The sequence below is a fragment of the Phascolarctos cinereus genome, unplaced genomic scaffold, assembly GCF_003287225.1.
Source record: "Phascolarctos cinereus isolate Bilbo 61053 unplaced genomic scaffold, phaCin_HiC Scaffold_1;HRSCAF=81, whole genome shotgun sequence".
Taxonomy (NCBI): domain Eukaryota; kingdom Metazoa; phylum Chordata; class Mammalia; order Diprotodontia; family Phascolarctidae; genus Phascolarctos; species Phascolarctos cinereus.
Window position 1 is genome coordinate 172337404 of NW_027555514.1, and position 14682 is coordinate 172352085.

The 14682-nt window shown below is 36.5% G+C and overlaps 1 protein-coding gene across 3 annotated transcripts in view; it reads left to right on the plus strand.

Annotated features, from left to right (window-relative positions):
* The first annotated feature begins 181 nt into the window (after positions 1–181).
* Positions 182–14682, plus strand: part of DNAI7 (dynein axonemal intermediate chain 7) — a 66053-nt gene continuing 51552 nt past the window's right edge. For 2 of the 3 annotated variants that reach the window (XM_020965066.2, XM_020965067.2), the window contains exons 1-5: positions 182–335; positions 1122–1139; positions 1310–1327; positions 10677–10770; positions 12391–12482. In XM_020965066.2, coding sequence (XP_020820725.1) covers positions 333–335; positions 1122–1139; positions 1310–1327; positions 10677–10770; positions 12391–12482 — 225 coding nt within the window. In that variant the 5' untranslated portion in view covers positions 182–332. The remainder of the gene's footprint in view (positions 336–1121; positions 1140–1309; positions 1328–10676; positions 10771–12390; positions 12483–14682) is intronic. The other variant, XM_020965068.2, reaches the window with a different exon arrangement.

Sequence of the window (14682 nt, forward strand, 5' to 3'; positions counted from 1 at the left end):
AGAGAATGGGAAGGTCAGAGAGAGAGTGGGGGCGGGGCCGCGAGGCTGTGGGAGTCAGGAGAGTGAGGGTGCGAAAAGCGGCTGCGCAGAGGCAGAGGCTCCGGCAAAGCCCGGGCAAGTCCGCAGGCACGCGCTCCGGTTTCGAGGAGTGGGGTAAACCGAACTTGCACCGCCAGGTGGGAAAGGGCGGGACACAGAATCTTTCATTGCGGCTGCGCAGGAAGTGGCGCCCCTGCTAGGAGGCCGGTAGTCTTGGCAACGGAGAAGGCCATTTGTCAACAGTGTAGGAGCTCCTGCGGGTGTGCTAGGACAGCGGTGATAAGCGCAGTTTCATGGTAAGCCCTGGAGACTCCCAAGAAAGAGCAGCCTTGGGGAGGTGGGGAGGGTGAGAAGCTTTGTCTCCTTACTGGGGTCCAAGTGAATTGGGTGCATTAGAACTAGAGTTAGCTAGATGATGAATCAGTGGACTTTATATGTACGATACAGACTCTCCCAAAAACCTTAGTGCGGTTTTAAGCTATTAAGAAAAATAATTTTTTTAAAATGCACTAAGACTTTTGGGACGCTGCGTACAGAGAGATGGATGGAGGATGCATGAGCGGCTCAGGAGATGTGAGCAAGCAGGTGGCGTAGCTTCGGCGTTCCCTCTATCCTTCCCACTGCAGAGTTAGGAACTCAGAATTTTTCAGCAGTAAGTTGACGGGCCAGGTAAAATGTTTTCCAAAGGAATAAGCAAATGAGTGACTGTTCATGGGAAACTTGCGATGTTACAATTTGCTTTAAAATCAAACAAAACAAAATGGACTTGAGCTGGCAACTGTTGGCGATTGAGAATAAACTTTTCCATTAAATGCCTTTGAGATGGAAACCATGCATGCTTTGTGGCGTTTCCACAAATAATTGAAATTGATAAATAGGTGAAGTGTTTCGCAAACCTTAAAGCCGTATATAAATGCTAGCTATTGTTCCTTCATATGAGTAAATGAATCATATTCTGAGTTCTTGGAATGAGCTTACTTGTGTTGCATCTCAGTTTCTGGAGGAACATGTGTGCCTCTGTGTGTGTGTGTGTATATGTATACTTACTGACTTTATACTCTTTTATTTTTCCCCACTTCTAGGCTCCCAAATCAAAAAAGGTAGGTTCAAATGAATTATATTCTGAGTTCTTGGAAGAAGATGGGCTGTTAGAGTACTCTGAGTGTGCACCTGCTTGTTGTACATCTCAGTTTCTGGGGGAACCTGTGTGCCTCTGTGTGTGTGTGTGTACTTGCTGACTTTATAATCTTTTATTTTTCCCCACTTCTAGGCTCCCAAATCAAAAAAGGTAGGTTCAAATGATTAATTTCTCAAATTAGATAGCTGAGTGCATAAAGACAAAATTTTCTTATCATAGTTCATTTATTATTCATCTTTACTTTTGCTAACATCTTAGCAGTTGAACTTTTAAAGTTCTTTACAACTTATGTAATAAAAACTTAAGACCATTAACAGTATGTAAGCATTGGAAAGGCAAGATAGATCTTTAAAACCATCCTTAAAAAAGTAAACTTAAAGGCTGCTAAAATTGACAGTTGAAACTTGTGTTATTTCTGTTCTAAATTATTTTCATTCCATCATATGATGCCTGACATTTTCATACTCAGATTTTAAATGGGTCACTGTAAGCAATATATTCCTGATTTGATATATTGTAAACTATATGTTGTTCTGTAGTATAGAATTGTAGTTGTGTATGTCTCTGTTTCTGAGGTAGTTGGGGTTTTTTTAGTTTCTTTTTTAAAAATTATTTATTTTTAGTTTTCAGCATTCACTTCTATAAGATTTTGAGTTCCAAATTTTCTCCCCCTTGTCTCCCCTCCCCACATCCCAAGACAGCATGTAAATTGATATAGGCTCAACATATACATTTGTGTTAAACCTATATTCATATTAGTCATGTTGTAAAGAAGAATTAGAACCAATGGGAGAAACTACAAGAAAGAAGAAACAAAAAAAGAGAGAGCAAATAATATGCTACGATCTGCATACACACATATACACACATGTATATATGTATGTATGTATATATACACATATATGCACATATACATATATGTATGTGTGTATAAATGTTCCCTCAAATACTCTTAACTTCCCAGTTCCTCAATCAAACTTCCCTCCTCTACTTCACTTCAATAACACACAATATACCCTGAATTTTGCCACCACTCACAAATATTTTTTAAAATAATTACTTTAACATTCATTTAAAAATTTTTATTTTTAATTCTCTCCCTTTAGCCCCTCCCCCATCCATTGAGAAGATAAGCTATATGATATCAATCATATATATACATTCATACAAAATATACTTGCATATATTAGCCATGTTGCAAAAAAAAAAGCCAAGAAAAATAAAGCAAAAAAAATGCTTCAGTCTGTACTCAGAGTTCATCAGTTCTCTCTCTCGCTGAATATAGATATTTTTCTTCATGAGTCCTTTGGAATTGTCTTGGATCATTGTATTGATTAGAGTAGCTGTCTTTCAAAGTTGAACATCATTGCAATATTGCTGTTCTGATGTACAATGTCCTTTCTGGGGCCCAGATCCCAACCCCATCACCTTCCTTCTGTTAATTATATTCTATTTATTCTCTATATAGCTTGTTTTGTCTATGTTTGTATGTTGTCACCTCCCTTAGATTGTAAGCTCCCTGTGGGCAGGGACTCTTCTTTTTATATCCCCGACATTTAGAACAATGCCTGGCACATAGGAGATGCTTAATAAATGTTTACTGATACTGATGTTGGAGTTTTTAGCTACATGTATTCCCTACATATGTGCCTCACTACTCATGGACATAATATATATTAGTGAGAGAATGTTCCCTGGATTGCAGGGGTGGGGAATCTGCAGCCTCGAGGCCACATGTGGCCCTCTAGGTCCTCAAGTGCAAGTGCCCTCGAGGCCACAGGCTTACAAACTCTGGTGGGGGAAGAATTTTGTAACCACTCTTTTTGCTTTGCCATTTGAGTAAATGATTTTACTGAGAGCTAAATAAATCTGAATTACTCTGGAGATAACCTACTTCTTGACCAAACTTCACAATATTTGATGTGACTTTCTCTCATGATACCTGTCATGTACACTTGGCCAGGAGTAGACATACTCCTTGCTCCCCTTGGCCACTCTTTACCGTCATCACTTCTTCTTTGAGATTCACTCCATCCAGCCTATTCAGAACTTTATTGTAGTTATTTGCTGGGCTCTAGAACACTTTTCTTTTCTATAGTTCCAGTACTTGACTCGCAATATTCTTTCTGCCCTAACCCTTGACCTTATATTTGAGGAAATCAATATACACATTGATATCTCCTGACACGACTTGGATTCCAAATTAATCAACTTCATCAACCCCTTTGATAAATATATTTTTACTCCCTTTGAGCCATTTATCCCTATAAGGGTCATCCCTTGAGTTCATCATCCATAACACTTAAGGTCCAAAGCTCTGAAATTCTTCTCACTGATCATGACCTCCTGGCCTCCCCTCTGTCCTTCTGCCTCAAACTTATTTTTAATTTTTATTGATGTCTTGTTTTTATATGACCTTATTTCCAAATGGATTCCACTCTTCTTCCCTACCCAGCAAGAGATTCTATATAATAAAGAATAAAAAATAAAGAGGAAAAAAGAGTTCAGCAAAACTAATTGACACGTCATTTTAATCCAGCATTATTTGCAACACTCCACATTGATAGTTCCTCACCTGTACAAAGAGGAATGGGAGATACATTTTCTCATCTCAGGTACTAAGCTTAATCATTAAAATTTAACAGCATCAAGTTTTTATTTTTGTTGTTATCCTTTCTATTTATGTTGTATATGTTTGCTTTTCTGGTTCTGGTTCTGCTTACTTCATGATATTTTTCCATGGTTCTCTGAATTCTTCACACCATAATTGTTTTATAGCTCAGTAATATTCTATTACATTCACATACCACAGTTTGTAGAGCCTTTCCCCAATCAATAGGCATAGACTTTGTTTTTAGTTCTTTATTACTACAAAAAGTGAAGTTCTGTATATTTTGGTGTTGTCCACTTTTTGAAGGTCACCACGATACTACCTTCCAGGAACTCATGCTTCAAGGGACAACCATTTGATTATGTGCCTCCCTCAATGATTAGAATAACATCCCCTTTTATTTTCCCTATAGAAGTGGTTCCTGCTCCGTTCACCTACCCGAGGTGTCTGCTCCCTTATTCCTGTTTGCTTCAACCCTAATCCTCAAGTGTCTCCCTCTGAATCTCTCTAACCCTTCCACTGTTCCCTTCCTGAATAACATACCTCCTTTTGTCTTAATTATTTTCCTTTCTCACTTCTTCCGTCTTCTGACACTGAGATTGGCTCCCTCATAATAGCACCGATTCCCTGGTCCTTTTTCCAGCACCAGCTATCCTTTCTCTCATACTTCCTGAATTACTTACTGCTTGTGGTGGAAGTCAGAATACTTGTTCCCCATTGACAATTCCAGACTTTGTCTGTAACAATGTCATTCTGCAGATTGTCCTCTTTTGTCAACTTTTCAAATTCTGGTGGCTGTAATCTCCCAACCCCTAGGGCATTCTTCCTCCTTTCTTAATAAGTTTAGTGTCTGGCTAACTCTCTTTTTCTTCAATTTCTGCCCTCATACTGGGGGTAAATACACATATATACACACATATACATATATATATATACACATATATGTATTATGTGTGTGTTTAAATCTTCCCTCAAATACTCTTAACTTCACAGTTCCTCAATCTATTCAATTCCCTTGACTTCCCTCCTCCACTTCAGTAACACACAGTATACCCTGAATTTTGCCCCATTCACAAATATTTTTTAAAATAATTACACTTTAACATTCATTTAAAAATTTTTATTTTTAGGGGCAGCTAGGTGGTGCAGTGGATAGAGCACTGGCCCTGAAGTCAGGAGGACCTGAGTTCAAATCCGGCCTCAGAGCAAACACTTGACACGTACTAGCTGTGTGACCCTGGGCAAGTCACTTAACCCCAGTTGCCAAAAAAATAAATAAATGTTTATTTTTAATTCTTTCCCTCCCTTAAGCCCTTCCCCCATCCATTGAAAAGACAAGCTATATTATATCTATTTTTATATATATGTGTGTGTATATATATATATGTATATATATATGTATAAAAAGTCATACAAACTATACTTGCATATATTAGCCATGTTGAAAAAAAAAAGCAAAGAAAAATCAAGCAAAAAAAATATGATTCAGTCTGCCCTCAGGGTTCATCAGTTCTTTCTTTCTCTCTGAATATAGATATTTGTCTTCCTGAGTCCTTTGGAATTGTCTTGGATTGTTGTATTGATTAGAGTAACTGTCTTTCAAAGTTGAACATAATTCGGTATTGCTGTTATGATGTACAATGTTCTCCTGGTTCTCTTCACCTCACTTTGTATCAGTTTGTGTAAATTTTCCCAAGTTTTTCTGAAACCATCTGCTTCATTTTTTATAGCACAATAGCTCTATCACAATCATATACCATAATTTGTTCAGCCATTCTCCAGTTCATGAACATCTCCTCAATTTCCAATTCTTTGCCACCACAAAATGAGTTGCTATAAATATTTTTGTACATATAGTTCTTTTTTTTTTGATCTGTGATACCTCAGAATTGTTTTAATGTGGAGGAGATTGTGTCAGTGGGTGGGACTTGGTAGTCCAGAACTATAATCCAGGACAGTTTGTAGAAGAAGGCGGGCCTGGCCCCAGGCAGCCTCTCAAATAGAGATTTCATAGGACCAGCTTTAAGACTTTAGTGAGGACAGGATCTAGCATACCAGTACAGTTGTTTTGCTCTGGGACTGTAGCAGGAGATAGGACCAGTGCCTACCCATTCCATTCAACAGTACAGATCTTGGCTCTGGTGCTAAGTCTTTTTTTTTTTTTTGCAAGGCAGTTGGGATTAAGTGATTTGCCCATGGTCACACAGCTAGTGAGTATCATGTATCTGAGGTCACATTTGAACTCAGGGCCTCCTGACTCCAGGGCTGGTGCTCTATGCACTGTGACCCCCCCCATGTGCTGTGTTAATCTAAAAATTGAAGGGCAAAACCAAGAAAACTCTTAAAATCAAGAAATAATGTGGGCTAAAAGAATCCTAAGATTAAATCCCAGAGAAAGGCTATAACCCAGAATGATCAGAAAAAAGTATGGATTAGACACAAAGACTCCAAGAATGCTTGGATGATATGAAGGACAACCCAAAACAAGATATGGTTGTCTTATGTATATGTATATCTAGATACACACATGTAAATAAAATTAGGACACTTAGAGTATGTGAGATTAGAGCAAAAAGTGAACAACCTTAGACAAAGTTTACGACATGAAAAATGGAATGGAGCAAACAAATGATTTAATGAGAACACATATTAGAATATTATTAGAATATATTAGAAAATATTAGAATATTAGAGTCAAAAGACTGAAAAAATTAGAACAAGTGAGAAACTTCTTCTAAAAAACTATTGAACTAGAGAATCATTGGACTTCTGGAAAGTCATTACAAAAAAAAAAAGTCCAGATGTCATATTTCAAGAAATGATGAAGAAAACTGCCATAGATATTAGGGCAAGAGTGCAAAGTGAAAAATTGAAGAATCCACCATTCACGTCCTGAAAGAACCCCCAAAGTGAACATACCCAGAAACATCTTAGCCAAAATCCAGAATTTTCGGTTTGGAAAAAAAAATACTGCAATTAAAGCAGAGGAAAGAGGTCAAATACCGAAGAACCACACTCAGTATTGCCCAAGACTAAGTTGCAACAAGAACTCTTGGGCTATATTGTACAAAAAGGCAAAAAGATAAAGGATTATAACCAGGAATGATTTATCCTACAAAAGTAAGTGTAATACTACAGGGGGAAAATGGATCATTAATAGACTAGAGGAATTTCAAGCATTCCTGTTGAGAAAACCAGAGCTGGGTACAATCTTTGGAAAAACAAATACAAGAGATAAGAGAAATTTGTAAAGGTAATTAGTTAAAACAAATATGAGTTAGTATCACTGTGTCTGTAGTACCATTTTAGTCATAGCCTAACAATTGATAAACTAAGCCATACTTAATATGCAACAGTTAGCAGCAGTGAAACATATTTTGCTATATAAGCAGTTTGTGATTGTAACATAAACCTTATATGAGAGAGGGAGAGATCTACAGGACTACTCATTGTAGGAGAGATTTCTTCAAAAAAACACAAAAGATAAAAATGGGATTCAAAATAAAAAAAAAATGAAAAGAGACATGCAAACAAAAATAAAATTAAAACCTGAAGTATTTCTTTAAAAAAAAAAGCAAATCTGAAAAAATTTCAAAATGTGAGTACCTGGAAAAAAAGGTAAAATAAAGAAAACCAGATAGTAGAAAATCACCCCATACAAGTAATTCAGAGACTAAGCAACTTGTCTCTTTATAAAATGGCTTCCTAAAGTGGTAGCTATTGCTCATAAGTAGTTGTTCTCCTTGGTTAGTTGGGGAAAAGTATTGGGCAGTTAGCTAACCAGACAGACTGTTCACCAGTTAAATATAGAGTGACTGTCTGAGCTATGTAACTTGTAAGGTTATAGATAATTCATAGTGTTTGAAAATTTTAATATCCAGTCTGGTCCATCCACAAATTCATATGGGAATGCAGATGTGTAGGTCTGAATATAGTTACAATTAATCCAAACCATCAGTGAGTTATACTATATGTGCAGATAGGTTAGCAGGTCCCAAAAGGATTAGAACCATTCTACTAGTGCCCAAGAATAAATTATATAGAGAAGTCAGGAGATGTGCTTGCATGTATTGCTAAATGACAATACTATGGCTTGTGGGGATGATAAATGCTTAGGCTGTTATAGTGGTCCAGACCTTACTCAAGCTGGTCTGCTCTTTTAGGTTCAGTTGGAATGAAATAAATGGAATGAAATAAGACAATCACTACCTAACATTTAACAAAAAAGCATATTGAACAATACCATGGAAAGGATACTTGGCAAGAAAATAGCACTGGTTCAGGGAGACATAGACCCTCTCCTTTTCCCCCTCCCCATTCATAGAGGAATATGACTGGTGAGTTGGATGGCTTGGGTCATATGGGTGTGGTGATTCAGAGCTATGGGACATTTGCTAAGCCTGAAGGGTACTGATTTTTCAAAATTCATCTTTTTATGCCCTAGAAGAACAGGAAGCATCATTAATGGCTCAAGCCTTAGGTCTCTGGACCAATCAAGTCTCAGGGACACTTTCCCTGCCTTTAGAGAAAAACAGTAGGCTGGCCTATGTGGCACAGCCTCTGCTAGATTTTGCTCCTATCAAAGATATTATTTCATATGTTAGTATATGTTGATTATATATTAATTAAAATTACTTTTCTGATTTGTTTTAAAAATTAATTTACTGTTAATGGTTTTTGGTTATGTAATTGCATTATGAAAATACTGTAGCTATATGCACACCTGTTAGATATGCATTTTTCTACTGTTTTTTAAATTTTGTTTTTGTAGTGTGGGCAGACATTTACCAGTGCTTTGTGTGCATGTGATTGATCCTGCACATATGTAGTCAGTAAAGCACCTTGTCAGATGATGTTTTGAATTGTATTATGTTGGCCATTTGCAATATCAATGTGATTAGGATGTAAATGGTACTAGGGATTGGCTGCCTGGGATCTAAGAATAATCATTCTTGATTTAGTGAATGTTAAGATCTGTTACGATGTGATACATATTTACAGATGTTTGTGTACTTTGGTTTTGTGTGGATTGCATGGTATTGGGCTGAAGAGGAGAATAGGCAAAGTCCGTTGCCCTTGGGGCAACAGTGAAGTAAAATGAAAGGTTGAAAGGTTCACATGAAAGGTTAGAAGATGAGGGCAAGACTTTCAATGTGAGTCTGTACATTAGTCCCTTCTTCCGAGTTTGTTGTTGTCTTTGCTCTTGGGAAAAACTTTGAGCAGATGATTTTTTTGCATTTAGGCTTCCAAGTCTATAATTCCATTCCTTTCCTTTCATGAAACAGTGAACAGAAAGGAGGGATGCAGAGGTACATGCTTGTCAGCCAATCTGTAAAATGAAGGATTTGGAGGCCTCTATAGTCCCATCAAGATTGACTTTTGCTATGGTAGCAGTTGGCAGTGATTCTGTCTGCTGTAACTAGGCTTAATTGGAGATGAGTTTTACCATGCAACTCAGGTATAGTTGCCTACTGACACTATCATAGTACTGCTAGAGGAATCAGGTTTGGAGCCAAGAGGGATTCCGGGACTCCTATTTCAGCTTTTGAGAGCCAAATCAACTTGTTAGCCAGAGGGATGAAAAACTCATCTACCACATTTCCTTGACTTGGTGATTGAGGCCTCTGACCCCTGGAAAGAGCTTCTGGACACATCTCTCTTTCCTCTAATCCAGGCCTGCACACCATACAGCACATGGAATGCTTGTGACCTGCTAAGGGATTTCAGGCAGTTTGTGAAAAATGTAGAGGATATAAAACAGGCCTGCACAAAAATACAGCTGTGTGTCTAATCCTTTCACCACCAATAATGGTTGGATTAATTTATCTGTGAGAACAAGAGATTTCTCAGATGCAGTTTGGGTGGGCTCAAGTGCAGAGTCTTTATCTTTTTTTCCTATTTAAATTTTTAAAGTTTTAAATTTTAATAATTTTGGCACATATTCTACATCATGCTCATAGACCTACATTGAATTCAGCAATAGGACTATTGTCTCATGAAACAGTTGAAGGATGTGAGAGTTAATCCTTGAGTTTGTAGAATGTTTGTAGTCCCCTCTAGTGAGCAAAGACAATATTGCAGCTTTTAGGAAAGTCAGCACATTAATTGTATACACTAAATACCTTCTGAAGTAGCCACCGGGCTGGTACTGAAGACCACCATGCACCCTCTGGTGGCCAGAGTATGTTCTGAACTTCCTAACTGGTTAATTAATTAAAGTGACAGAGCCAAGTCTGGATATTTCTAGCTTTGTAGTACCACCAAAAGTAAACCTCACCCACACCATGTTAGTATATAGAAAGCTGGACTTGGGAGTCAGGAATACCTGAATTTGAGTCCTGCCTCAGATACTTACTAGCTCTGTCACTGTCCAAAGTCACAGAACCTTTCTGAGATGCAAATAATTGGAGTTTGACAAGATGTTAACTCATATGGTAGAATGAAGTCTAAAGACCTGAGTTTAAGTCTGGCCCTAACTGTTCCATCATGAGGTCGTGAACAAGCCTAAATACTAGGGTCAGGTTTAGAATCTTCTAACTTTCTAGGCCTCATTTTCTTTACTATGTAAAATGAAGGGTTTTAATTGGATGACCTTGATGTTCTCTTGTAACTCTAAGTCTGTAATCCTGTAATGATGTGAAATGTGGCTAATAATGTTGATAATACTTAACTCAGGACTGTAATGGGGAAAGTCACCAGGTACTTAGCAAGATTAGTTATCAAGAGACTATAGAATATATTTTACTGAAATAAAATACACAGTTGACATAGTTTCTGACAATGATTCTTTAAGGTGAATGTGTATTTCAGATAAACAATTTTGGTAAATAATGCTATCAGTTTATAACTGTGATAACAGTCTTGTTATGTGCTGAAACTTTTGTTAAGGGTGGTACTGTTTCTGAAAAGAAAAAGAAACTCTCTAAAATTGAGCGACTGAAACAGCAACAAGAGGAGGAAGAAAAAAGACTGCAGGAGGAAGGTACAGCACACAGAATTAATATTATCGTAGTGCAGCTGATAGATCTTGGGTTCCTAGGAGCTGAACAAATTGTTTTATTGTTTAACTTTATGGCAACATGTATACAAATACCTAAATGACACATCAATCAGTAAATTAATATTTATGAAGCACCTGCTATGTACTCAGGCACTGTGCTAGGTACTAGAGATATAAAGACAATTATGACATAAGCCTTGTCCTCTTGTAACTTATATCCTGTGGGAAGAGGCAGCACATAATTGAAATAGCAAAAATTCGGGGGCAGGTAGGTGGTACAGTGGATAGAGCACCGGCCCTGGATTCAGGAGGACCTGAGTTGAAATGTGACATCTGACACACACTTACTAGCTGTGTGACCCTGGGCAAGTCAATTAACCCCATTGCCTAACCAAAAAAAAAAAAAAAGAAATAGCAAAAATTCGATTTAAAAATTAAATGTTAGCCAAAATTAATTGTGATATTGTTTTAAAACTCAAAGTAATTTTCTAGTTATACATAATTTTCTAACCTAAAGAGGTTCTGGTACTTTAAAAATTTTTGCCGAGTCTTTATTAAAAACTTGGATTATTTTGAAAATGCAGTGAGGCTCTAGGACTTAAAAATCTGTGGTAATTTTAAATATTCTTTAAAAATAGGGACTATTGATAAGTGACTTTTTAAAAAGTAGCTATTCAGAGGAATCCAGTTATTGGAATATGGGCTATAAAGTCATAAACTCAGAATTCTGATCTAAATTCCTGTGTTGCCTTTTTCGTGTAATCTGGCATAAACTCATTTATGTTTTCATTAAAAATAGGAAAATAGTGGCATGTCTGTCTGCTTATTAGAAAACTGAACATAAGAAATGTCATATTGAAACAAACTCATAATCCTACCAACTCAACATTTTTGTCTGATAGCTATAGCAAGGAAAGAGATTATAGATCTACTTTGAAGAGTCTACTTTCCCTTTAACAGTATATTATGACTCCATCAATCATCTGTTAATTTAAGCCTTTCCTGAACATATTTATATTTTCTCCCCATACAATATCTCAGGGTAAGAATGCTTTATTTTTATTGTCTTTTTACTAGGATATTTTGTTTGTCCTGAATTACCTGTTCAGCCTTTGACAAGATGTTAACTCATATGGTAGAATGAAGTCTACTTATGAAGTCTCATATTACTCATGTTGTGGTGTTATAGATCATATTCCATCCCAATCTTCATTTTTTCAAGACTGAAAAATCCTACACTTTTTAGTAGTCCATCTTTATAATAAAGCAAATTTTATTCCCTCCCTCATTTCTGCTGCATTTCTCCCCAAAGTGATTTTCTTTTTCTTTCCTTCTCCCTCTTTCCTGTCTCTTCTTTCACTCCCATACTCACCCCCAACAAACACACCTTGTGTCTGGTAGAAGGGTTGTAACTTTTATGAACCTAGAAATAGAGCATTGTTAAGAATAGCAGGGTTTATTGCTGCCCTTTATAGTAAAGGTTGAGATTGTCCTCTAAAATGCTCCCAAGACTATAAATAAAAAATTGTTGACATAATTGTAAGTATTCTTTAAAATCAAATAGTGACTACATTACTGATAAATACTTAATTTTCTCTTCAGAGGAAGCCCGTTTGAAAGCTGAACAGGAAGCAGCAGAGAGATTTGAAAGACAACAAATTGAAAAGCGTAAGTGGGAAGCATTAGTAGAAAAGGTTAGTCCACGACTTTTATTAGGAATTTAAGGAGTATTACAGAAGAATTACTAGAATCGTAGAATTTAGTAGTTGGAGGAAGTTCACAAGTCACCTAGTCTAGCCTTATACACTATAAGGGCACCATCATATACAAAAATATCATACTTACTGTTTTACCTGCTGAATTCTCCCGTAAGGATGTCAGATCTATAAGGGAAGGTACCTTTCATTTTTGCCTTTATGTCATGAGTGGCATAATGCCTCGAATAAAGTAGGTACTCAAGTTTATTTAAGTTTTGTGGAATAAGTGGAAAGAGCTGTGGCTGTTTAGGCAGAGGACCTGCCTAGGTTCCAATCCTACTACTATTGCTTACTCCATTTGTAACTTAGGGCAAAGCACTTAACTTCCCCCGGCCTCAATTTCCTCTACCATTGAATAAGGTAAGTTGGACTAGATGACCTATGGGGGCCTTTCAGCTTCTCAGAATATGATACTTTGAATTTAATTGATTTGAAATGAGTCACTGTCAGTGGGTCAGTATTTCTGTGCTTGAACATTTCTGGGTTCAAACTCATAAGACAGCCAATTTCATTTTTAAGAGTTTGAATGGTTTGAAATTTCCTCCTACTGAGCAAAAATCTTCCAAATTCCTCTCTGTGATTTCTACCCATTGGTTTTATTTCTAATTCTTGGAGCTGTAGAGACTATATCTAACCTCTCTTCCCTAGGTAGCCTTTTCAAATATTTGAAGATAACCATCATGTCCTTCAGTCTAAATAACTCTAGCGTTTAGATTCCACAAGCCTTCAATGATCACTATTCTGGTGATCCTTCCCTAGTCCTATGCCACTTAGTCAATATCCCATTTAAAGTCCGGCGCTGAAAACAGAGTATAGTGCTCTAAATGTGGTATAACCAGTGTGTAATATAAATATACCATTACTTCCTTATTCTGGATACTTCTATAAATGCAGCCTAATTTTTCATTATTTTTTAATCACAGTAGACTCATATTAAGTTTGTGATCTACTAAAATTTCTCAATATTTTTTCCACGTTATTTGTTGTTCAACCATGTCTTGTTTTGTGTCTGTGCAATTACTTTTTTAAACCCAAGCATTAGTAGTTTGTATTAATCTCTATTAAATTTTTTCATTTGGATATTTACCTTATGATTCTGGCGTTCAGTATAGTAGCAGTCCCTCCCTACAAATTTGATGTATGTCGTCTATGTTTTTATGCAAAACACTTATGGAAATGTTGAACAGAACAGAACTGGAGGATAGAACCTTGTGGCATATCACTAGAGACCTTCAATTAGATTGACAGTGATCCATTATTCAATGTAGCTTCTTATGGTTAGAGACTATTTTATTTAAGCTTTTTATATCTTTATATCTTTTAATGTCTTCTATCACTTAGTGAAGTACTTTGTAGTAGGTACTTAATACATGTTTTGTGTTTGTGGTTACTATGAATCTACACATTATTATCTAGACCTTCTTTCTTTATTTTGTCCCAAAGAATATCATAAAACTAAAATATTTTGATACAATATGTGTGTGTATGTGTGTATATATATGTATGTATATATATATGTATACATGTATACACTATGTAGATAACATTCCTCTGATCTTATTGCTCTAGTAACTTTGTATTAAAAAAGAAATGAGATTAGTTTGGCATAACTTGTTTCATAGTAAACCCATGCTCTTTCCTAGTGATCATTTCCATTTCTAAGTTCTCACTAGCCTTCCATTTTGTAATTTGGTTGAGAATTGATAGTATTACTGGAAAAGCTGAACCATGATATCAAGTTCACCAATTTATAATTTCTGGAATCTACCTTTTCCCATGTTTTCATGGTCTGGAGAAAATTGCCTCTCTAATCTTTTGGAACCATTCCCATTCTCTGTTATTTTAGAAGGATTGCTAACAGTGGTCACATCTGCAATCATATCTATAAATTCTTTAATACCCTGGGAGGAGATCATGATGATGACACAATTATGGGTAATGATGAGATTTAAGTTGTGACCACCCCTGTGGGCAGCTTAGGTAAAGTAAAGGTGTAGGTCAGAAGAGGTGAGTTTACTGAACTGGGTGGCCAGGGTATTTGAGGAGATATCAACATACATATTTAATTCCTCAAATAAGAAGTCAAAGATTAGAGTGGAGAAAGAGACTAAGGTCCAGGCACTGAATTCCTTAAAAA